At 41.6% G+C, this 23,815-nt stretch overlaps 1 protein-coding gene across 1 annotated transcript; it reads right to left on the bottom strand.

Moving 5' to 3' along the window:
* Window positions 1-235: 235 nt before the first annotated feature.
* LOC119726841 lies at window positions 236-22,560 on the bottom strand. The gene is given in 10 exon segments (XM_038198729.1): window positions 236-915; window positions 1,516-2,289; window positions 2,292-3,317; window positions 4,202-4,564; window positions 4,872-5,198; window positions 5,503-5,853; window positions 6,725-7,060; window positions 20,041-20,373; window positions 21,933-22,094; window positions 22,404-22,560. Coding segments are annotated over 10 exon segments (4,509 nt in total).
* Window positions 22,561-23,815: the final 1,255 nt, after the last annotated feature.

The raw sequence follows: 23,815 nt of genomic DNA, 5'->3' as shown, positions 1-23,815 counted from the left end.
GATGATGATGAATGGAAAAATTGTCGGTTCGGCTGTTTAGCGTGTCCCGATATGGAAAAACGCTTCTTTGCAACTAGGAATCCTCACAAGTATATCTTTTGACGTTTTGCATAATATTGTACTCTAACGAAGAAGTACACGCTTCACGACGACTGAATGCCCTCTTGACTGCTGTTGAATCTTAAGTTTTGATGTGACTCCTTTTAATGACTCCATCTTGTCAATAATAGGCCTCTCAACATTCTCCATCAGCTTTGACTCTTTGACTCTTTGTTGACACTCTGTCGTCAACCCCTGTACGACCGGATATGTACAGGACATTCAGTTGTTTCAGGTAATTCAGAAGGAATTTCACGAATGAATCACTTGGGTCGCAATGAAGCAGATACAGCGTCGTCAACTTTTCCCATGTCAACCCCTTTTCCTTCTCCATCAACTGTCTCACTTCAGAGAAACCCTCATCTGTCACCTTAAAAAGTGAAAGCCTGAGGTCAATCAGAGATTTGCAGTGCATCAGCGCACACGCCACTGTTCTGAATGCAACATCATCAATCCCTTGATTCAGCCGTAGGTCTAATTTTTGCAGGTTTGGCAGATGACAAAGAACCCTGTTGACAAGACTGCAAATTTCGCCAGAACTCAAGATACTGCCAATGAGAGTGATGCTATCAACCATTTTCAGATTTGAGAGGGAAGAGATCAGCATTTCCGTTGATGTTGACATCAAACAGTCACCATACTGTGACTCTCTAAGATCATGTAGAGCAACAGACTCCAGGGTGGACAGAGCAGTGGCACCGTCAGACTCCTGACGGAGAAACAGAGACTGGTTTTGATAACATGATCTTATTTTCTCCTCCAGACACGATTGTTTTGGAATTTCCGTCAAGTTGCCGAGGTATTCGCAAGTGATACCTTTGGTCGACCCTTCAGAGAAGTCATCCAGGTATTGTTGAAGTTCGTCCCAGTCATGGTTCTCAAACCGGAACAGCTCAACTGATGTAAGATTTAAACTGCTTTGTGTGCTATCTTGCCCATCATATGTCAGCAGGTACGACAGAAGCCGAAGCTGGTGTTTCGAAATTCCCATCAAACGTACCCTATTGTACATAAACAATGTACGAAGCTCCTTGTTCAAAGAACCTTCGCATTTACCTTCGAAGTTCAGTTGAAGGCACAATTCGGTCATTTTTACTTTTACAAGAACTTTTACAAGACTGCAAATTTCGCCAGAACTCAAGATACTGCCTATCAGAGTGATGCTATCTACCATTTTCAGATTCGAGAGGGAAGAGACCAGCATTCCCGTTGATGTTGACATCAAACAGTCACCGCACTGTGACTCTATAAGATCATGAAGAGCAACAGACTCCAACGTAGAGACAACACCGGTTCTGCCTGACTGGTAATTCAGAAACAGAGACTCGTTTTGAAATCCGTTTGATTCTATTTTCTCTTCCAGACACGCCTGCTTTGGAATTTCCCGCAAATTGCCGAGGTTTTTGCAAGCGATACCTTTAGAAGATCCTATAGCAAACTCATCCAGGTATTTCTGCAGCTCGTCCCAGTCATGGTTCTCAAACCGGAACAGCTCAACTGACGTCAGATTTAATCCGCAACCTGTGCTTGCTTGCTCCGCATATTTCAGCAAGTACGACAGAAGCCGCAGCTTGTGTTTCGAAATTCCGATTAAACGTACCCTATTGTACGTAAACAATGTACGAAGCTCCTTGTTCAAAGAACCTCCACGTTTACCTTCGAAGTTCAATTGAAGGCACAATTCGATCAATTTTTGCAACTGCAAAACGTCTGCAAGATTTCGCACTTGTTGCTTAGATGTGATTTCGTTGACCAGGTGCCTGACGAGTGCAGAACAAGCAGCTGAACTCCCCCCACTGGCAAAAGAAAACACGATTGCCAGCTTGTCAACATTCTTCAGAACATCAACTTGTTTGATTGCTTCCATACATGTGGAGATGTTTTCTCTTGTTTGTGACATGTACATACCGGCACAATACTCTCGCAGAACCTCAATAGCAAACCTAACTTCCTTATCTTTAGGTCGTAACGGAACCAACTCCACACCCTCTGCTCCAGTTTCTAGTTTACCAACATCCCCACGAGTGCAACACAGAAATGTGCTATCTTTGCCTGAAGAGGGGATCTGACTTCTTTCAGACTCAAGGTCCACCTCATCATCATAACAAATGAGGCCTACCTTCGCACCAATGTCGAGGATACTCTGCCCATTTCCGGATTCATCAACAAAGTCAGTCTTGGTTAATGAACAGGATTGTCAGAACCGTCAATGATTTTGAAGAAGGCAACCTTACCAAGTCCAACCACGACGTCGAGTTGTTCCTTTGTGAGCCTATCATTTGGGTCTCTTCCTTCCCCGTTATGTGTATCCTGATCCTGTTCAGCAGTGGGTTGACTATTGTCAAACAAGCATTGCACTAACCTGGTAAACAAATCGGTCATGGTTGGCGAATCTTTGAAGGCTTTTCCCTTCGTCCACTTGGACAACTTACACAAAGTGCGGAGAATGCCTGGGAGACAGGAAAGCCTTGGCGGCAGAATATCTGCACGTAAATACTCAGAGAGACTCGCACGAGTATCCGAATCTGCAATGCCACTGATAGTGAACATATTCTTAACGTATTTATGTAGATCACCTGTTTTGAACCCGTTGGTAATAACATGCCGTAAGTAAGGCCTACCTTTTTTACAGATATCCTGTTCCCATTGGGTATGCCTTGTTGCCATAACAACGTTGCATCCAAGAAGACCCTGATCTTTTAGGACTTTCATTACACCTTCAACGTCAGCTTTATCATCGCAGTCGTCGACAAGAATTACCACATCACTTGGGTGATCCGCACAGTAACCGTTGATAAACCCTGGTGACAAAGCTGACTTTTTCTGAAGCATTTGATGCCAAACTGCCTTCCCAATGTTTCTTGTTTGAAGAATTGTCCTGCACGATAAAACAAAGACTAGCTTTGCCTGCTGCAAAACAGCATCGGGCCTCTCTATAAGCCATTCAAGAGCCATCCTATACAAGATGGTTGTTTTACCACTCCCTTCTCTCCCCTGCAAAAGAACATTACCTGACAACTCAGATATGCCATCACAAAAGATTTCCTTTATTGACTCTAATCTGTATTTTACAGAGCTACCTTTGATATCCGAGATACCAAACAATTCTGGCGGTGTAAACACAGCATCCGTCACAGCGAAGTTAGCATCGTCCCCCGTAAGCTGTGATGTAAACTTTTTGACTTCTTCAACCAGTCTTTGGAAGTGCAATTCTGGATCTAATTATAATGGTAGATAAAAGGAAAAAACGTAAGCTTTACAACGACATAGCTTAACAAGGCAAGTTAGGTTCCGTACAATTATTCGTTGAGGAGGTTTTACAATTCTGTATTACCTCACCGGGATTTAATCATGACATAAAGGGCCAGACGATAACCTTATAAAAATGATTCAAACAAAATTTGTTTAATTTAAAGTAAATATGTGTTTTTTTTTATATGACGATGTGGCAAACATGAGACAATGATCATTATTGCAAGTTTAACTAGTTAAACAAGGATGAGATGTCAAGGTTTGCACGATGCAGGAAGTGGTTGCACTATTATGAGGAGATGTCATGTCACATTGTTTAATTATAAACGTATTCTTATGGTTAAACAAAGATGGCAGACTAAGGGAGAATACAATCACATACCTGTCTTATCAACCTTTACGTAGCTTCCTTGCTCCCCATCACCAGTTGAGCATCGTCTGCGAAATCTCAATACCAAGCACAAACCAACAGCGATGAAAATTGCAGATGAACAGACACATACGATTATGATATGTGTAGGCATATGCTGGTCGGCACCTGTCAGTTAAACATTACAAATAAATCGTTTTGTAACCCATCCATTGTGAAATTGACCTCTTCCGCATATCGTCCTACCATATGATCGGTATGTGCTCCTCTGTAAACCACAAGCGCACACCCTCTGTTTAAATGGTCCCCAGAGAGGGCGCACTGTCCAAGGGGTCTTTTAGTAATGAACTTGGCAGTTGATTGGCAGACAATTCAATTAACATTTGAAATCATCCTTCGAAGAACATCATGTTTCAAATTAATATGAATAGATAAATAAAGGATTTTTCGTATTTATAATTTGAAATCCTCTGTACTCACTTGTGATGATAACATCCACGTAGAATCTCTGCAACACATCACCGTGGGGAAAGACGTGACACCAGAATCTGACGTCAGATTCTTGGGGACACTTGTTCAGGAGGAGGGATCCTGCCGATGTTATACCGAAGCAGCCGCTGTGTCCCAGCTGAGACATCTCCGGAGTGCCACCTGGTAGATTTAGCCGACCAATTATAGTGGTCGTTGTCGCTTTTGGCGGGCCATACGACCAGAGCACTGTTGGCTTATTCGTCCCGATGGAATTTGTACCAGCGGGACAATTCAGTTCTTGTATCTTAGAGGGGTCAAAGGTTACAGTGATATTCATGATGACAGTCCCGTTATCCAGAGGAAATTTGTCACCTGTTTTAAGAATGTATGAGAACAAACCATAGTGCATGAAACTTGAATTTACAACTCTGGGTTTTGAAAACAAACCGCTTATAAGTGATTATACGTGCATAGTTCAGTTGATAATTTAATCAAATCTGTTCTGATTTAAACACTAATGCACACATGTAATGAAAGTAAATTGTACAAGTTCATATACATAATTTATACAGATAAGAACGATTATTCGAGATTATGGAAATACAGTATAGTTCAAATTTAATGTATTTGCCAATCAACATAAAAGCATTATTTAAAATCATAATAATGCATGACGTACCGAATACATGAACGTCGATTGCGCCCTCGTGTGTGGAATTGCTGTCCAGGATACACATATACCTTCCTGTATAGGTGTCATTAACGGATTTGATGGACAGGCCAAAACCATCATCGACACCGAATCCAGGATAGGCGTCAATGCCATCAGTGGACAGTGAGTAATTGAGGATGAGATGTCGACCCAACGGGGTGTCGACTTTAAACCACTGTACCAGGCATAGGTGATCACCGGGCGACCATGCAATGCAGGGAATGGTTTGATTTCTTCCCTCCTGAAGGTAGAAAGATGAGGCCGAGGCTTGAAGACGGTTGTCAGCGGGATTCTCTGGGGAAAAAAACAGGATAAGTCAATCATAGTAAAACTGGTCTCAGAGAACACACAATTCCGTTCATTTGGCTATTCTTACAAGTCTGTTCCAAAATCATGTGTACAAATTGGGCTGGCTATAAAAGGGCTGGTGAAAAGGAAATCCTAGGCTTGATATCTACAACTAGGAGGAAAATGCTGTCTTTGTAGCACTCCACTAGAGTAGATTGTTTTTGATATATATCTATATATCAAAACAATCCACTCTAGTGGACTGCTACATATAAAGGGGTTTCATATGTGAACTATGACATTAACATACCTTCAATATGAACATCGTAGAAGCAGTTGCGCTCTGGAACATCTGCCATGAAGACGTGACACCAAAAACGCGATGCGTTACTAAGTCCACCCAAAAAGTTGATTGTGAGGGAAGAATCGTTATTAATACTGTAATCTGCGCCATCTTGGAACTGAACCAAGGTACCATCAGAGAAACGTGCACCAATGATCTGTGTCTCCATAGTGACGCCCTCTCCTGTTGACCAATACACTACGGATATGTGCGCATCTGGCACCTGTGACGCACACTCACACGGTAGCGTCTGTCTGCGTCCTCGCTGGAAAGTAGCATTCGATGATGCGTCAGTGGTGCAGGCTGGAAAAGTGTCACCTGTGTTCACGTCAAAGAATTGAAACCATCTGACAGTTGACTGTTATATACAAGAGGAGTATGGGTATAAATAAGTCGTATTCTATGAAAGCACAGTAGTTATCAAGCCTCTCTAATCGTACATGTAATCAGCCAACGGGCGAGATAAAAAGAAAATCTACATTGAGCACAATCAACATGACCACAACATTGACCCATTGCTTAGGTTTATTACGTCTGTCTGTTTTATATTTTGCCTCATCTTCTATTTATATCAATCCTGTCATCGCGTACATGCTTTTTATTCTTTCTTCTTCTCCCGCCCCTATATGTATGTATCTTTCTTTCTTTCTTTCTTTTTTTTTTTTTTTTTTTGGGGGGGGGCTTATGTCTGAATGGAAATACAGATTTGATTGATCTGAACGTAGCTTGTGAGTGCAGAGGGCTATATGGTGCAGACAGCTGACCCGATGATAAATTAATAAAGCCGGTGCACTGACTGAGATATTGTTTAAATGCAAAACTGTAGCGTTATTCAAGACAGTAAATTCAGTTTCACATGATGCTTCGGCACAAAAAAGTCAAAAGACGTTTAAGGGTTTGCTATGGCTAATGTTATGTTTTAATGCTTCAGTGGGTTTTTTTGTCAGAAAAGGACAGTATCATGACAAAATGTTGACCCACAAAATGTTTTCAACAGCTGAATTTGCATTTAATACGCGATGCCGAGCTTTAAAAAAAGAGCCATCGTTTTAAGTTCTCCCCAGAGCAACACATATGTATTTTTTTCTCACATGGTGTATGCAGCCAAACACTTACTTTTAATGAAAACTGTCTGTGTATTTCGTGATGTATTTAACACAAACAGACTAGACGTTCATTTATTTCTTACCGATGACCTGCATATCCGTCTTGTCATCCCTCGCGCTCGTAGAACGCGGCACAACCTGACAAATGTATCTCCCTGCATCGCTCTCTCTGACATCCTTGACGACGAGACTAAACTCTGACGAAAATGTGTATCGATCGCTGATTGGAAAGTATTGGTTGTTGGCGTAGCTATTAACGACTACTTTGTTAGGGTCGGACACGCTTTGTCCCCGGAACCAGTATATGGCGAGCAGGTTCTCCCCGGAACGATAGCATCGACAGGGAATGCGGTGCCACAAGCCGAGTTGGAAGTTCCCTCGATTGTTGGCATCAAAGAAAACATCTTGGAAATTCGTTTCTGTGAAATGACAATAATAGTCGCAATTTAAGAGATCCAGAAAGAAAAAAGTCGCAAATGAATCGACAGCCGTGTCACCCGTATGTGTTTACGTGTGGGTATGTAAATGTATGTCCTGTGATTCTTCTATACTACAATCACGAAAATAATTGGATTAAGTAACTGAGCGCTGCCATTTTCCCGACCGGTCTCCCGTCCCGCCCGTGCCAGTTTTCCGCGGGGGATGCGGAACGGGGCCCGGCTATTCCCACCCTATTTCCCATGATTCCCTTGCGTGCGGGCATCGCCATTTTGTCCTGAATTGTCGCGAAAATTCGTGTGTTTGTGCTTCGGGTGAGGAAGAGAGTTGATGGACTGGACTTTTGAGGATTGCGTGGGTTTTTTTTGGGGGGGGGGGGCGATTTTTTTCCTCGATATTCCATCGGACTAATTGGGCCGCGCCGTCTTGCCTTTGGGCCCCTGAGTGACGTGGTACGTTTATTTGCAGATCAGAGTGATAAGAAATTCTAACGGTGGCCATTTATTGTCCCGCGCGAACATGTCGGTTGTCTTCTCGAAACCCTTAGGGCCCTGTCACACTTCTGCGTAGCCTAATTCCTTATAAGTCGCGCATTGACATTTTTTTCATACGCAGTCGTACGCACAATACGCACCTCATATGCATCGCTATCTTTTTGTGTAAGTTTTATGTACGCAGGCATACGCATGGTACGGCCCAGTGCGCTGGATAGTTTTGGGCATGCACAAAACTAGGCTGCGTACGCTGTTACGCAGGTCATAAGTTATAAATACGCAGCGCATCGGTCCCACATCGGTCGAGCACGGTAGGAGTACGCTATGTGTTCGTGGGGGATAAGCGGTTCATACGCAGTAATACGCTGACCTCCAGGCACGCACCCCGTCAGCATGATGAGCCGCCTACATTGGACATATACATAGCGTACTTGCAGCGCAGATACAACGCACGCTGAACGAACTCATAGCGAATGCCGACGTATTGCGCCAGGCATGCGGTCGGCATAAGTTGGGTGCGTCCGGAATACGCTCAGCAGACGCACTGCATACTGACCTATTCGCAGCCTGAAAAATAATGTTGTGCACTGCATACGCAACTCATACGCATCTCATACGCAATGGATGCGCTGAATTCGTTGCTTGTACGCTAGATGTGCGTCGCACATAAGTCAAAGTATTCAAAACATTTCGACGTTTTGAGCGAACGGCTGCGTATTGAACTCATAAGGAATTAGGATACGTGAAAGTGTGACAGGGGCTTAACAGACCGATAGGCTATATTGCGTGTTAGGAATGATATCAAAACAATTGTGTGACCAGGGGCTTTAAGCCCCTGTCACACTTTTGCGTATCCTAATTTCTTATGAGTTCCTTATCAAAAAATTCCAATACGCAGCCGTACGCTCAATTAATGTCAAAATGTTTTGATCACTTTGAATTATGTGCGACGCACATCTAGCGCAGAAGTAACGAATTCAGCGCATCCATTGCTCATGAGATGCGTATGAGTTGCGTTTGCAATGCACAACATTATTTGTCGGGCTGTGAATAGGTCAGTATGTAGTGCGCATGCCGAGCGTATTCCGGACGCACCCAACCTATGCCGACCGCATGCTTGACGCACGTTTTGAGCGTACGGCTGCGTATTGAAACATTTTGATAAGGAACTCATAAGGAATTAGGATACGCGGCTTAACAGACCGATAGGCTATATTGCGTGTTAGGAATGATATCAAAACAATTGTGTGACAGGGGCTTTAAGCCCCTGTCACACTTTTGCGTATCCTAATTCCTTATGAGTTCCTTACCAAAAAATTCCAATACGCAGCCGTACGCTCAATTAACGTCAAAATGTTTTGATCACTTTAACTTATGTGCGACGCACATCTAGCGTACAAGTAACGAATTCAGCGCATCCATTGCGTATGAGATGCGTATGAGTTGCGTATGCAATGCACAACATTAATTTTCGGGCTGTGAATAGGTCAGTATGCAGTGCGCATGCCGAGCGTATTCCGGACGCACCCGACTTATGCCTAACGCATGCTTGACGCACTTCTGAGCGTTATTCCCGCCGCATTTCCGCCGCTCGCCTTTCAGCGTGCGTTGCATCTGCGCTGCAAGTACGCTGCGCTAAAAGTCCAATACAGGCGGCTCATAATTATGCTGACCGGGTGCGTCATGCATGCCCAAAACTTTCCTGCGAACTGGGCCGTACCATGCGTATATCTGCGTACATAAAACCTACACAAAACGATAGAGATGCATATGAGGTGCGTATTGTGCGTACGACAACGTATGAAAAAAATGTCAATGCGCAAATCATAAGGAATTAGCAGAAGTGTGACAGGGCCCTGTCATTTTGGAAATATATTATAGTCATTCTTTCTTACGACACTGGCAATGACATAAATCATGAGAAACATTTTCAATGTTGCCGTTTCCACATTGTTGTTTGTGAAAATTGCTCAATCGCGTAGGCCTCCGACATTGATAGTATGGTTTTACTCAAAGAAACTTTTTTTCAAATCACAAATAAACTAATGCCATTCGGGCCTCGGACATTGACAATATCTTTGTTTTACTCAAGTAAACTTTTCCAAATCACACGCATTTCAGAAGGTTCTGTCTTCTGTGAATCTGTCTTCTGTGAATCTGACATCTATATCTGACATCTATATTTTGAGCAGAATTGCCATTCGTACATACAGTGACATATGAATAATTAATTAGCCATAATTCCAAAACCCTTTGACCTATAGTCATGAAATTTCTTGGGTATGTTTAGGAAGAGTTGCTCTATGCATGTGCCGAGTTTCAAAATTTTTCGCCACTCGATGATCGAGATCTTAGGGGGGGGGCGGAATCCTCCCCCCCCCCCCCGGCTGAGAGATGGTCAAAATAACCCGGCCCTATTAGGGTTAATCAAAGAAATGATTACTGAAATACAATATTAAAACATGCCAAAACAAGAAGAATTATATTATGTACGATCACCGCTAATCTTGACAACTTTGTTACATAAAAGAACATTCCAGACAATGATGTCCCAAAGAGTACAAAAGAAGAAAATATGTTTTCTTCTAGCTCACTCCTTTGCATAGACCATGCACTGAGTATTTTTAATAAGAAAAGTATCCTCCTGCGTTGCAGGGGATAAACGCCTCACAAACTTCAGAAACTGTACAGCGCTATGAGGCTGATAATGCATGTAAGGTATGCAAATCCTTGGAATAAACAGAAGGGCTACACACAGCATGGGGGAATCCAGCACGTATCCTATCTGATTCAAGGGTTATAATTTTTATAGGCCACGAAACGTACATAACAATGAAGCAAATTAAATCTTTGCGGAGATCTTAGAACAGGGCAGTCATAGAAAAAAACTTCCTGAACAAATTATCTTCAAAGGCAAAACAAAATTAATTTACTGCAAATCAAAGACCAATAACCAACTTAAATGACTGACTCCTAAAATAAAAACTTAAGACTACAACAAAGTAAGAACCTCAAGCCAATGTTTTGTTGTTCGGCATGTTTGGTTGGTACTCCAGTAGTACATTCTGCATAAATGGGGTATTGCGACACCTGAATGTCTTTCATTTTATTATGTGTAGCTATTGTTAGTCGATTTCTTTTTACAAGTTTTGTTCACCTTAGTCGTTATTTTTTTGTTACTCATTTACACAGGACTCCCTGACAACCACATCACACGACCAGCTCCAACAAGCTCCAACCATGCTCCAACCAGTACCCAAAGTACAATCTCAACTCAAGACGAAGACGTGGCACACCTATTATTTCCAGTTACAACTGCAAGATTCCTGCTCCTTCTCCTCACCCGTTCAAAACACATTTTTCTTCTAGCCATAATTTCATTTTTAGAAGTCATGAAATAGTGCGAATAATAACTCTTTTCTGATGTTTGAGTTCCATCCTTTTTTATTGATATATTTGTGTCCTTGCCTTAGTTGTACGCAAGAATAATTATGACATAAGTACCAGATAAATACTGGCGAAGCAGATTGTGTCAATCTGTAAAAAATAAAATACTGCAGTAGACCTTTACTGGCAGACTTATTTGATAAACCAAAAATGTTTTTGATTACCAAATTACATAACCACTCTTAGAATTCAGAATAAAACGGTCATTCCCGCATACCCCTCCATTTCTCATCAGTATTCATCAACACTCATTAAACAAATGTTCTCTTGTAACTTACAATGCCTCGTCATTATTTATTATTACAACTTTTCACAAAAATAACTGTGACTGCACAATAACCTTTGGCCGTCTTGCTTGAAAGTCTTTCATCATGTAACACAACTCTGGACCGACGTCCCTTGCGAAAATCGCTCCGAAAAATTGACCACGATTAAATCCTCTGAGTTTTGTCAAAGTACTACACTGTAATGAATGTAAAGACATTATTTACTCAAAAATTTCGTGCAGACCTGATTTCATTTTGCCAGTTTGTAATAAACACATTTAACATGTGGTGCTTCACATTATGAAGTGTTACTTCTATGTCCTTCCTTTTAGCTTTACTCTCTTTTACAAATAAAATACTTCGCGGCACAACTCCTTCACCATTAATAATACCAACCCCTATAATGACATTAACATCTACTTATACTGCATAAGAAACTCCCCCCCCCCCCCTCACGGTCCACCATCACGAAAATAAATTGTTGCTAACTTCACTGGAAATATCAGTGACCATGGTTAACGGGTTTCACAGAAATTGGCCACCCAAGTATCCATTCCCACCCCCACTGGTTGCCCCCTCCTCCCGTTTGTAGTGAGAACGATGGATACGACGTTGTATAGGCCTAGATCAAACCGAGTTTCATCTAAATTACCTAATTGTACAGTTGGTGTATACGTGCTTTTTTTGGCACCTCGAAAAAGCGATTTTTAAATTGACTGGATATTATAGCATAACGTTATTTATGAGCTTTCCAATGAGACATCGCACGGGAACATCGGTTGGCCCGGCAATGAGTACTCAACTTCATTTAACTGTTGAATTAAGAGCAGGGCGTTCCTAATCAACGCGCCACTTAAAACCACATGAAGACCGTATAAAGACCAGCACAAACAAAAATCTTCACGATATCAACGGTTTCAATATCACCACCCCCACTCTAACAAAAAACATTTCTCCCCATCCCCGGAAATATTTCTCCCCATAAATATTGGTGACCATGACCGAACGGGTTTAACGGAAATTGGGCGATCCAACTGTAATATCTAGCACTCCACCCATGGCTTGCCCCTTCCCCTATTGACAATTACGCTGCGTTTCATATAAACGTACATTGTACATGTAACTGAATATGTCCTCGACCCTCGCACAATCTCTGCTGGAAACGCTGTCATGTGCGCTAAACGCAAAAACAACTTCGAACGAGACTGATAGGATGAGTCAAAATAGGATCGTGTACAACACAGGGTCTGATTCTTTATGTGACTTAACAGTTGTGTTTAGTTATCAGAGTGTGACTTATCCAGATTTCACTTTATAAACGATACGAAACAGTCAACTCCACCCATCTAGCGGGTGCCGCGCGAAGCGCGGCATCCCGCTAGTCCCAAAAAGTATAAGCTACTGAGTAAGGTCCACAGTGGAAGGACTTTGAATGAAATGTTATCTTGGATGACACGTACTAACCCCGCATTGGCGTAACGAGATCATTTTTATCGGGGGCGGACCTGGCCTCCTTGAAATAATAAAAGGTTCAAGTGGAATTAGGGCTAAACACCATATTACTATGGGGGCGCTGTTCCAACCGCATTCAGGGAGGCACAAATAAGTAAGATGGTCCAACATATTTTTTTTTTGAAATATACTAAATAATAACTTAGGGAATTCAAATATCCATCCTGTTGCAATCTGCCACACTGCACCCCCCCCCCACCCACGCCAGGTACGCTTCTGTGTTGTGTGTTTGTGGCAGTGGATGGGAATACAAGATAGGGATATTGTTTTCATGTAGTATATTTTGAATTAGAAATTCCCGCAAACAGAAGGCCCATAAGGGAAAAATGGGCTAATAATTAATGATGATCACTACGCTAATTCTACGAAGGTTTAAGCTATTCATTATGAATCGTACATGGTTTGCACTCTGGGACCAGCTTTACTGAGCTTCCTACTCGTGTTTTATTTGGATGTATAATCGAAACTAAAAACAAGATAAAACATTTTTCTTTACCAGAACTGGCTGGGCATGTTTTACTCTCAACCGCGCACAGCCCAAATATCAGGATGAGGAGCGTTACAAACATGTCCAAGGAGTCCATATGCTTGTTCGCAAGCAGACCTACTGGAAGAAAAGAATACCAAGTACATCCGGGAGTAAATATGAAGTGGTTTCTCTTTGTTGATTTCACTTGGTTGATGTATTCATACTTCACACATTTCATTTTTTTTTTCAACGAAGCCTTTGTTACATGCAATCGAGCTGGTTTTATTCCTCGAATGAAGGTAGAGGTTACCCTTAATATTCCCATAAGGATTCTCATCAGCGGTGTAACTATTAAGCTTTAATGAGGGGCGCCTGAGGTGCACGATTTTTTTTAATTGGGAGGTGCCACTGAAGGTAGCGTATGCATTGTTGTGTACAATTAAAGATTTCAAATAGGAGCGGGCGGAGCACGGACATCCGCTGGATGTCCCCCCCCCCTTATATTCGCCACTGATTATTAAAGCTATAGCTTTGCCTAGTTATATTGAGCCAAGCAACACAATAGAGGCAGATTGCGAAAGCCTATGGCCAACAAAAAAATACATAAAATAATCGCTCATGCAAAATAAAGCGAAAAAAGCAAAACACCCCCACCATAAAGCAACAAATGTTAGCTACTCACCAAATGTTAATAAAAAGCCCAAGAGTATCTCATAGAACTGTTTGTGTTTGACCTCACACCTTCAAGAAATGAGCATGGACCTGGTGGTAAATGGCGAACCTTAGGATATTGTTCAGAATCCAGACAGAAATGGCCACGGAAAGCAACAGTTATAAGTGATAATGCATACAGCATGAGCACAAGTGATACGCCCTAGATACAAGGTCCAAGAGTATTTATACTACCGTGTTATATGAGCAGTCTAAAGTTCATGCCTGGGTTTAATGTTTAACAATGGACTGTGGAAGGGAATTTCCATTATTTTTTTATTGTTGCACACCTGGGGCAATTGAAAAACAGGTTTAAAATTAGACGGGGAATTACACCCTTGATTGTACGCGGACGACGATGAATTAAACCAGTTAAGAATTATTGAATACATTCCTGCTACAGCTGTTTTCATTCAGCCACAAATTGTTGTGCTGGATACCCATGTAAACAGCCAAACCGGACACAATGACAAAACTAGTGGGCACAACACCCAAAGTATGGGTATTCAGACCCAGACCCTACCACTGCTAGGTGCCCAGTTCCAACAGCTCCTTAAGACCCTGTCACACTGTCAAGTTTATGCATGGGTTCATATTGCGTTGTTGAAATTCTTTAAAATGTAATAAAACGGCCAGTTGCTTGCAAGCCATCCATCAAAGATAGATAAAGATACGTCTCTGTGAAGTCAACGGGAAGTCTAGGACGTCCGTGTGGCGTTCTTTATGAGTTCCAGTGAAGACCAATTAGAAATCTGCCCGGTGCCCTCTGCGGCCTCGCTGTGTCCTCATGGCGTCCAACAAGTTCGTACGACGTTCTTGGAGTCCTTATCGTGCGCTTGACGCGACCACAAAACGTACGTGTGACGTCAGCAGCCAGAAGCGCTGGGTGTATAAATACTCGGGGCAAAGCGGGCAATGTCACCAAATGCACCCTGCGTTACACTATGCACGTCCGTGGCGCTCTCACGACGTCGCTCCCGTCTTTCTGCGCGTTGCCAGTACGTCACGACCGTTTGCGATGAGTTCGCACAGAGTCCTTGCCACGTTCTGCTCAAAACGCCGATCTGCAGTGTATGTTTTGTGCATGTCAAAAACGAACGTGTCCAAAACGAACGTGAAACTTGTGACCCCTATGTCAAGTGTGTAATCATAATGACCCATTTTGAAACAGGAAGGATACTCGATCTAGTGCAAATTATAATGCCAAAAGGAGTTGTAAATGCTGGAAGACTCGCTGATAAACCGATGCAAGATGCAAGCTTTGGTGAAGTACTGTAGCGAAAGTGTTCTTCGAAACATGTAGGTTGGTTAGGAGACTAGGCAATGTCAAATGAGTAAAGCAGCCCAACATTTATGTTGAATTTTGAGTGTTCTACACATTTCGTTAAAAAAGATGCCTTTTTCAAAACACTTAGGAACATCTTTTTTTAACGATTATAATTGAGTAGGTGCTTGTCTTTCACAGTTCTTATGTACACTGCCTATATCCATTTTATCAAAGAGTAGATCTTACTTTGTTCGAGGTCATTAATGACCCATTTCTTATTATGAGATCGTTACAATGGGATCTTTCTAGTAACTGTATCGTGAGTGGAATAATGTGAATATATATTTTACATTATCAAAGAGTATACTTTGGTCTTAAGTGATTCATATTCTCTATTGAGATACCAGAGGTGGAAGCAGTGACGTTACAACGGGGAGGAAGCATGCACGTGCAGCCCCCCCCCCACCCGCCAACCAAAAGTCCGCCCCTATATGCCCTGCTCCTCACACAATGTTATATCGTTGCACAAGAACAATGTATTGATTAGTTACCTCCAGTGCCCCCTTAAAACAAAATTGCCGCACCCCTAGTTTGTTACCATAGTTACGCCTCTGGGCGGACGCCGGCTGAATGCCACTTCGGCGAGGGCGCACACGGACCGGACAGCGATGTGACTAATATCAGTCAGCGCTTACGTAACCGCAGTGAGCTTAATTCCAGCCGCTGATGTGACCTAATGCTTGTCAGTCGAAACAAATATTTTGTAAATGAACTGGAAGAAATGGACATGTACATTTTTTTAAAGATAACTACCAATGTAATTTATTCGTATATTAGAAACACAATTTTGACTACAAACAAGACAGCCAATGGATCTGAACCTGAACATTTCAAATAATAATCACATGCATACAAGTCATGTTTAATTTAATTTTATATCTCTTAAAACTTGCCCAAGGTAGTAACATTATTATGAACCTGCTGTTGCTTTGTTATTTGGGACACGTTTCATGGAAACTATGAGAACTGTTCTGTAATTCTTCGTTTACAACTACCAACGGCACAATAGGCTTAATATGTTCGAAATTTCGTATTTGCAAAATCTAATTAATAAAGCAAGTGACATTTTATATGGTTGTACTCAAGGTAAATTTCAGTCTATATCGATTGAAATTTGACATTTGCATTATATACAACATGCTTAGAACTAATCATATCAAATTCGAACGTACTAACACATTTTACTTTTAAATAACATATCTCCATTCTAGAAAATAACATGATAATTCATTGTGTTTAATGTACATTTAAAAAAAATCTCCACTAAAAGGGTTGGCGAACCGTGAAATATGTACTAGAAATTGAAATTGAAAAACACGCCAAACATCAAGTCATCATTCGGTGACCAACCAAACTTCCACCTTTCAGGTAATAACTACCAAATGTTTCATTCATAATTTCATAATAACCAATGTTTCGTTCAATCATTTTACACTTGAAAATAATTCACACTTTTCACAGTAATTATTGAATATTACGATATATAAAAATCAGATGCAGATATACAGTTCAAATGACATGAGTAATAAACAACAGTGAATAAAATTTTGTTAATAAGGAATGATTCGAATAAAATTGCGGGCCGTGACCTACGCAACTACGCGAATATCACCCTCCAATCAGAAGAGGAAACATTTAAAATGCACGGTTGTAAACTGAATAACGTACATTACAAGCAATGTAATGGGCGAGTAAAGGATGAGTAAAGAAAAAAGCGGAACAAAAACCTCAAACAATAGATTTCATAGATAAAACAATATGTAGCACCAAACATAATGACCGGAAAGCCACTTTTACTGAAATGTTTCAATCCGTTCAAAGAATATCACGATTTAAACTCCATAAAACCTGTTTGCTAAAAACAAAAGCAGTTTAGTGTGTATTCTGACTGTTTGGAACAAAACAAATTACACAGAATACTTGTTTCAACAAACTGTCAACAACACAGTAGTAAACAAAATCTTTATTACCAACCCTGGTTAGGCAAACACTATGATTTTTAAAATCCTTTTTTTTTAAGACGGGCCTTATGAAAAGGACTATATTTAGGCCAAACAATAATATTCGGTCTCTGGTTAAACCAAAGTTCCGGAATTGACGCGGCGACGCAGCTTTTTTTTTTTTTTTTTTTTTTCTTCTTCAAGCTTGGATTGTACAGACACGGTGGGGTACTATTTTGGGGTTTGTTGGTGTCCTCATGTACATTGGTGTCCTCCATAATTTGCCTTGGTGCTCTCGATCATTTGCCTTGGTGCAATTTCCTATTCCTTTGGTAAAAAAAAAATTGAGGAGGTGCGGCAATAAAGGGCGCTGTTGGAGCTACCGCGGAACATTAAAAAAAAAAATTGGAAAAAAAAAGATTGACGCGCATAATTCAAATCGACGCGCACGCTAACTAGAGACCGACTTATTTTATTTTTTTGGCCTAAATATTTTTTTTGGCCAACTGAGGTTTTATCAGACTCCTGGAACATTAAAATACCTCAAAAGTCCTCCAAAAGCAATTTGTAAAACTTAACAGTTATGATTAGAGTACCACACAGAATGAATAGTAAAGATATAGGCGACCATAGTTTGGTGCAAACAGAAAATTAGTAAGATTAGCCAAAAGAATTGTTAGTGTAGCTTGAGATGAACATTTAAACAATTACAATGGCGTGCGTTTACACGAGTTATGTCAACACTGACTAGGAGAAGGACAACTCTGACCACAAACCTCCTGGTGCACTCCGGTTAACTAGGCGAGGAGGGTGTGTAGGCACCCAGAAGGTCTGAAAACAAACCTATCAAAAGGCAGAAGTACTCCTTAAGAGTCAACGGACACCTACTGTCCGTGTGAGGAGTGGCACGCCACACAGTCTTTCGATTCGCGCATTGTACGACATCATGATGACATTTAACCTAGCAAATTATATACTTCCAGAGCCGGTGTTCAGGAACGCTCAGTGCGGAACGAGCAGACCCTGGCCTAGACAGGCAGTACGAAGACAAAACGTAAACCCCACGCGGAGGGTTGTTGAATCCAACAACTGGAGGTGAGATATTGCTTTAAAAAAGCAAGGTGTGTACTCATGTGTAACGCAAAAGAACAAACACCAGTCATCAGATGTGACGTTAGATGCAAGGGGTATGTGCAAAGAACTGCCCATCGTGAGTGAAACTTGTTCCTAACCTCGGTAACAACATTGCACTCCTCTCACTCTTGGGACTCCTTGATGACAGATTGACCAACTGCTTTTGATGTATACGGACTATCGGTATGTAGGAAAACGTATGTGGAAAAAGAAAAGACATCTGGGCCAACGTGCATGAAAAAAATGTCGGTTCGGCTGTTCGGCGTGTCCCGATATGGTAAAACGCTTCTTTGCAACTAGGGATCCTCACAAGTCCATCTTTTGACGTTTAGCATGTGTTGTACTTTTACGAAGAAGTACACGCTACACGACGACTGAATGCCCTCTTGACTGCTGTTGAATCTTAACTTTTGATGTGACTGCTGTTAAGGACTCCATCTTGTCAATAATAAGCTCTTCGACATTCTCAGTCAGCTTTGAGTCTTCCACGCTCTTCTCAAAATCCTCGAGGACAGACTTGGACACTTTGTCCACAAGACCAGTACGACCTGATATGTGAAGGACTTTCAGGTTTGTAAGGTACCGTAGGATGTCTGTAAGGAATTTCACGAATGAATCACTTGGGTCGCAGTGAAGAAGATACAGCATCGTCAACCTTTCCAATTTCATCCAGTCTTCCTTTCTCATCGTATGTCTAACTCGAGAGAAACCTTCGTCTGTCACATTAAAAAGTGACAACCTGAGGTCGATCAGAGATTTGCAGTAAGGCACAGAGCAAACCACTGTACAGAATGCAGCATCGTCAATCGCTTTATTTAGACGTAAATCTAATTTTTGCAATTTTGGCAGATTTTGAAGTGCACTGTTGGCAAAACGGCAAATGTCGCCAGGACCCAAGATCGTTCCTATGAGAATGATGCTACAAACCGATTTTACATCTGAGAGGGAGAGGACAAGCATTTCCGATGACGTTGACATCAAACAGTCATCATACTGTGACTCTCTAAGATCATGCAGAGCAACAGACTCCAAGGTTGACAGAGCAGTGGCCTCGTCAGACTCCTGACGGAGAAATAGAGACTTGTTTTTATAACTTACTTTCATTTTCTCCTCCAGAAGCGACTGTTTTGAAATTTGCTTCAAGTTGCCGAGGTTTTCGCATGTGATACTTTTGGTGGAACCTTCAGCAAAGGTATCCAGGTATTTATGAAGCTCGTCCCAGTCATGGTTCTCAAACCGGAACAGCTCAATTGATGTCAGATTTGATTTGTTTTCTGTGCTTGCTTGCTCAGTATATTTCAGTAGGTACGACAGAAGCCGCAGCTTGTGTTTCGAAATTCCGATCAAACGTATCCTATTGTACGTAAACAATTTACGCAACTCCTTGTCCAAAGAACCTTCGCATTTACCTTCAAAGTTCAGTTGAAGGCACAATTCGATCATTTTCTGCAACTGCAAAATTTCTGCAAGATTCTGCAACGATCCCCTAGACGTGATTTCGTTGATTAGATGATTTACGAGTGCAGAACAAGCAGCCGAACTTCCCCCACTGGCAAAAGCAAACACTTTGGCCAGCCTGTCAACAGTCTTCAGAACATCAACTTGTTTGATTGCTTTCATCAATGAGGAGATGTTTTCCGTTGTGTGTGCCATGTACATACCAGCACAATACTCTTGTAGGACCTCCAGAGCAAACTTGATTTTGTCATCCTTAGGTCGCCGCGGAATCAATTCCGCACCCTCAGTTTTTGTCTTAGACACGGGGACCTCACTTCTTTCAGACTCTAAGTCTGCCTCCTCATCACAACGGATGAGGCCCACATTCATACCCCTGTCGAGGATGTTCTGCCCATTTCCGGATTCAAACGCAAAATCAGACTTGGTAAAAGTAACAGGATTTTCAGAACCGTCAAACATCTTCGAGAAGGCAACCTTGCCAAGCCCGACCACTATGTCGAGTTGTTCCTTTTGACGCTTGCCATTTGGATCGCTTCCTTCCATATTGAGAGTATCCAGTTTATGAGCTGGTTCACTCTTTACGAAGCTACTTCGCACTAGCCTGGTAAATAAACCGGTCATGGTTGGCAAACCTTTGAAGGCTGTACCATTTGTCCACTTTGAAAACTTACAAAAAGTGCGGAGGATGACTGGGAGACAGGCAAACCTTGGCGGCAAAATACCTGCACGCAAATACTCAGAGAGACGTGCACGGGCTTTCGAATCCACAGAGCCACTTGTTGCTGGTGTGGTAGTCAACACCTTGTCAACGTACTGATGTATGTCAGCTAGTTTAAATCCGCTAGTAATAACATGCCGTAAGTTCTGTTCCTTACAGATATCCTTTGCCCATTGATCATACCTTGTTGTCATAACCACTCTACATCCAAGAAGACCCTGGTGTTTTAGGACTGTCACTGCATTTTTGACGTCAGCTCTGTCATTGCAGTCGTCGACAAGAATTACTACATCGCCCGGGTGATCCACACAGTAATCGTTAATCAAACTTGGTGACAAATCTTTCTGCTTTTGAAGCATTTCACGCCAAACTGCCTCTCCAATGCTTTCAGTTTGGAGAATGTTCCTACACGATAAAACAAAGACCAACTCTGCCTGCTGTAAAACAGCACTGTGTTTCTTTTCCACCCAGTCCTTAGCCATCTTATAGAGGATGGTGGTCTTACCACTTCCGTCTCTCCCCTGCAAAAGAGCATGGCCTGACAACTTAGATATGCCATCAGACAATATTTCGTTTACTGACTCTAATTTGTATTTTACAGAGCTACCTTTGATATACAAGATACCAAATAATTCTGGCGATGTAAATAAATCATCCATCGAAGCGAAGCTAGCATCGTCCCCTGAAGGCCATGACATTGTGGGAAGCCTGCACGCGGTTGTCCTGATAGACTTTTTGACTTCTTCTACCAGTCTTTGGAAGTGCAACTCTGAATCTAATTACAATGAGAGATTAACGGTGAACACTTTAACAACACAAAGAAATGTTGATTGCGAGTTTTTTTTATGCTAAGTTAACATTTAACATGATAAAATTAACAATTGTTGACTGCTGTGATGTGGGTATGACGTTTTGAACACGCGAGAGGGGGAAAGCACTCAAGGCCAAGCGAAGGGTGCTTTGCGCCCAGATGTATAATTGTTTTGTTATACCTCCGTCTTGGATTTTTCAGATTTTGATGTACAAATTACGCAAACAATCAGCAGTAAAAACAACAATCAAGACAATTTATTGAACGTGAACCCGCATGCATGTCGCGTGCTCGAAACAGCTGATCGACTGCTCGTTTGCTGCTGCCACTCAAGTGTGAAAACATGGCGACGGGCAACTTAAGCATACTGTTCGAAACGTTGAGTCCGGTTCTTTTCAGAACCACACATACTCACAAAAGAGATTTAATCACATGGTGCTACCGCAACCTTATCTTGTCTCAAACATGGTGAAAGTAGCGTAGGGTGACATGAAATATTTTTGTTTGACAACTTACTCTTGTTGTCAAACAAAGACGGCCGGCTGAGGGAGAACAAAGTCACAAACCTGTGTTATCAACCTTTTTGTAGCTTCCTTGCTCCTGATCACCAGTCGAGCATCGTCTGCGACATTTCAGCACCAAGCACACACCAATAGCCACAATGACGATCATAGATAAGCAGATACAGATGACTATAACTAGTGTAGCAGGTGTATACTGGGTCGCACCTGTCGATATAAATTACAAAAAAATAGCGGGTTGTTGCCTTGAATTAAAATATTTTGATATTAATTAGTGTTTGCCATAGCTAGATTGCCAAAGCTCAGGGCTGGTCTGTTTTTTCTATGTGAAATGCAAGAATACCCTTTGTACTTGCATTGTCCTAAAAAGTGGACGGCACCCTTTGAAAGGGGCTTTTTTAAAGACGTAGTGCGTCGATTAGTGGACAAAATCCGTCATCTGTTCTTTTCAATCAATTTCAAATACAATTAAAGGATTGTTCGTCTTAAATTTTGTTTTAATTCATGTGTACTTACTTTTGATGATAACATCAACGTAGGATCTCTGCAACACATCACGGTAGGGAAAGACGTGATACCAGTACCTCACGTCAGAATCTTGGAGACACTTGTTCAGGAGGAGATTTCCTGCAGATGTTATGCCGAAACAGCCGCTGCCTCCTAGCTGCGACATTTGCGGTGTACCAGTTGGTAGATTTTGCCATCCAATTATGGTGGTCGTTGTCGCTTTTGGCGGGCCATACGACCAGATCACTGTTGACTTATTCATACCGATGGCATTTGTACCAGAGTGACAATTTAGTTCTTGTATCTTAGAAGGGTCAAAGGTTACAGTGATATTCATGATGACTGTCCCGTTATCCAGAGGAAATGTGTCACCTATTTTAAGAATGTATGAGAACAAACCATAGTGCATGAAACTTGAATTTACAACTCTGGGTTTTGAAAACAAACCGCTAATTTGTGATTATACGTGCATAGTTCAGGTGATTATTTAATCAAATCTGTTCTGATTTAAACAAAAATGCACACATGTAATGAAAGTAAACTCTATAAGTGTATATGCAAAATATATACAGATACCGGTAAGTACTATTATTCGAGATTATGAAAATACAGTATAATTTAAATGTAATGTATTTGCCAATCAACATAAAAGCATTATTTAAAATCATAATTATGCGTGGCGTACCGAATACATGAACGTCGATTGTTCCCTCGTGTGTGGAATTGCTGTCCAGGATACACATATACTTTCCTGTATGGGTGTCATTAACGGATTTGATAGACAGACCAAAACCATCACCGATACCGAATCCAGGATAGGCGTCAGTGCCATCAGTCGACAGGGAGTAATTGAGGATGAGATGTCGACCTAACGATGTGTCGACTTTAAACCACTGTACCATGCATAGGTGATCACCGGGCGTCCATAAAATGCAGGGAATGGTTTGATACCTTCCCTCCTCAATGTAGAAAGATGCGGCCGAGGCTTGAAGACGGTAGTCAGCTGGATTCTCCTCTGGACAAAAACACAAAAAACAGGACAAGGCAATCATAGTAAAACTCGTCTCAGAGAACACACAATTCCATTCAACTGACTATTCATAACAAGACTTTTCCTTCATCATGTATCACAAATAGGGTTGGCCATGAAAGTAATCCCGCCATTACGTTCACTCAGTTACTCTGTCTCTGAGTCACTCAGTCGGGGAGTGAGTGAGTCAGTCAGTCAGTCAGTCTGTCTATTGGTCAGTGAGTCGCTCAGTTAGTCATGTGAAAAGGGAACACTAGGCTTGTCATCTACAAGTTGGAGGAAAATTCTGTCTTTGTTGCAATCCACTTGGGTAGATTGTTTTTGATATATAGGGGTTTTATATTTGAACTATGACATTAATATACCTTCAATATGAACATCAAAGTAGCAG

The sequence above is a fragment of the Patiria miniata genome, unplaced genomic scaffold (assembly GCF_015706575.1).
Source record: "Patiria miniata isolate m_02_andy unplaced genomic scaffold, ASM1570657v1 HiC_scaffold_1, whole genome shotgun sequence".
In the NCBI taxonomy this organism is placed as follows: Eukaryota; Metazoa; Echinodermata; class Asteroidea; order Valvatida; family Asterinidae; genus Patiria; species Patiria miniata.
Note: the sequence above shows the minus strand (reverse complement) of the source record. Positions and strands in the feature narration are given on the sequence as shown.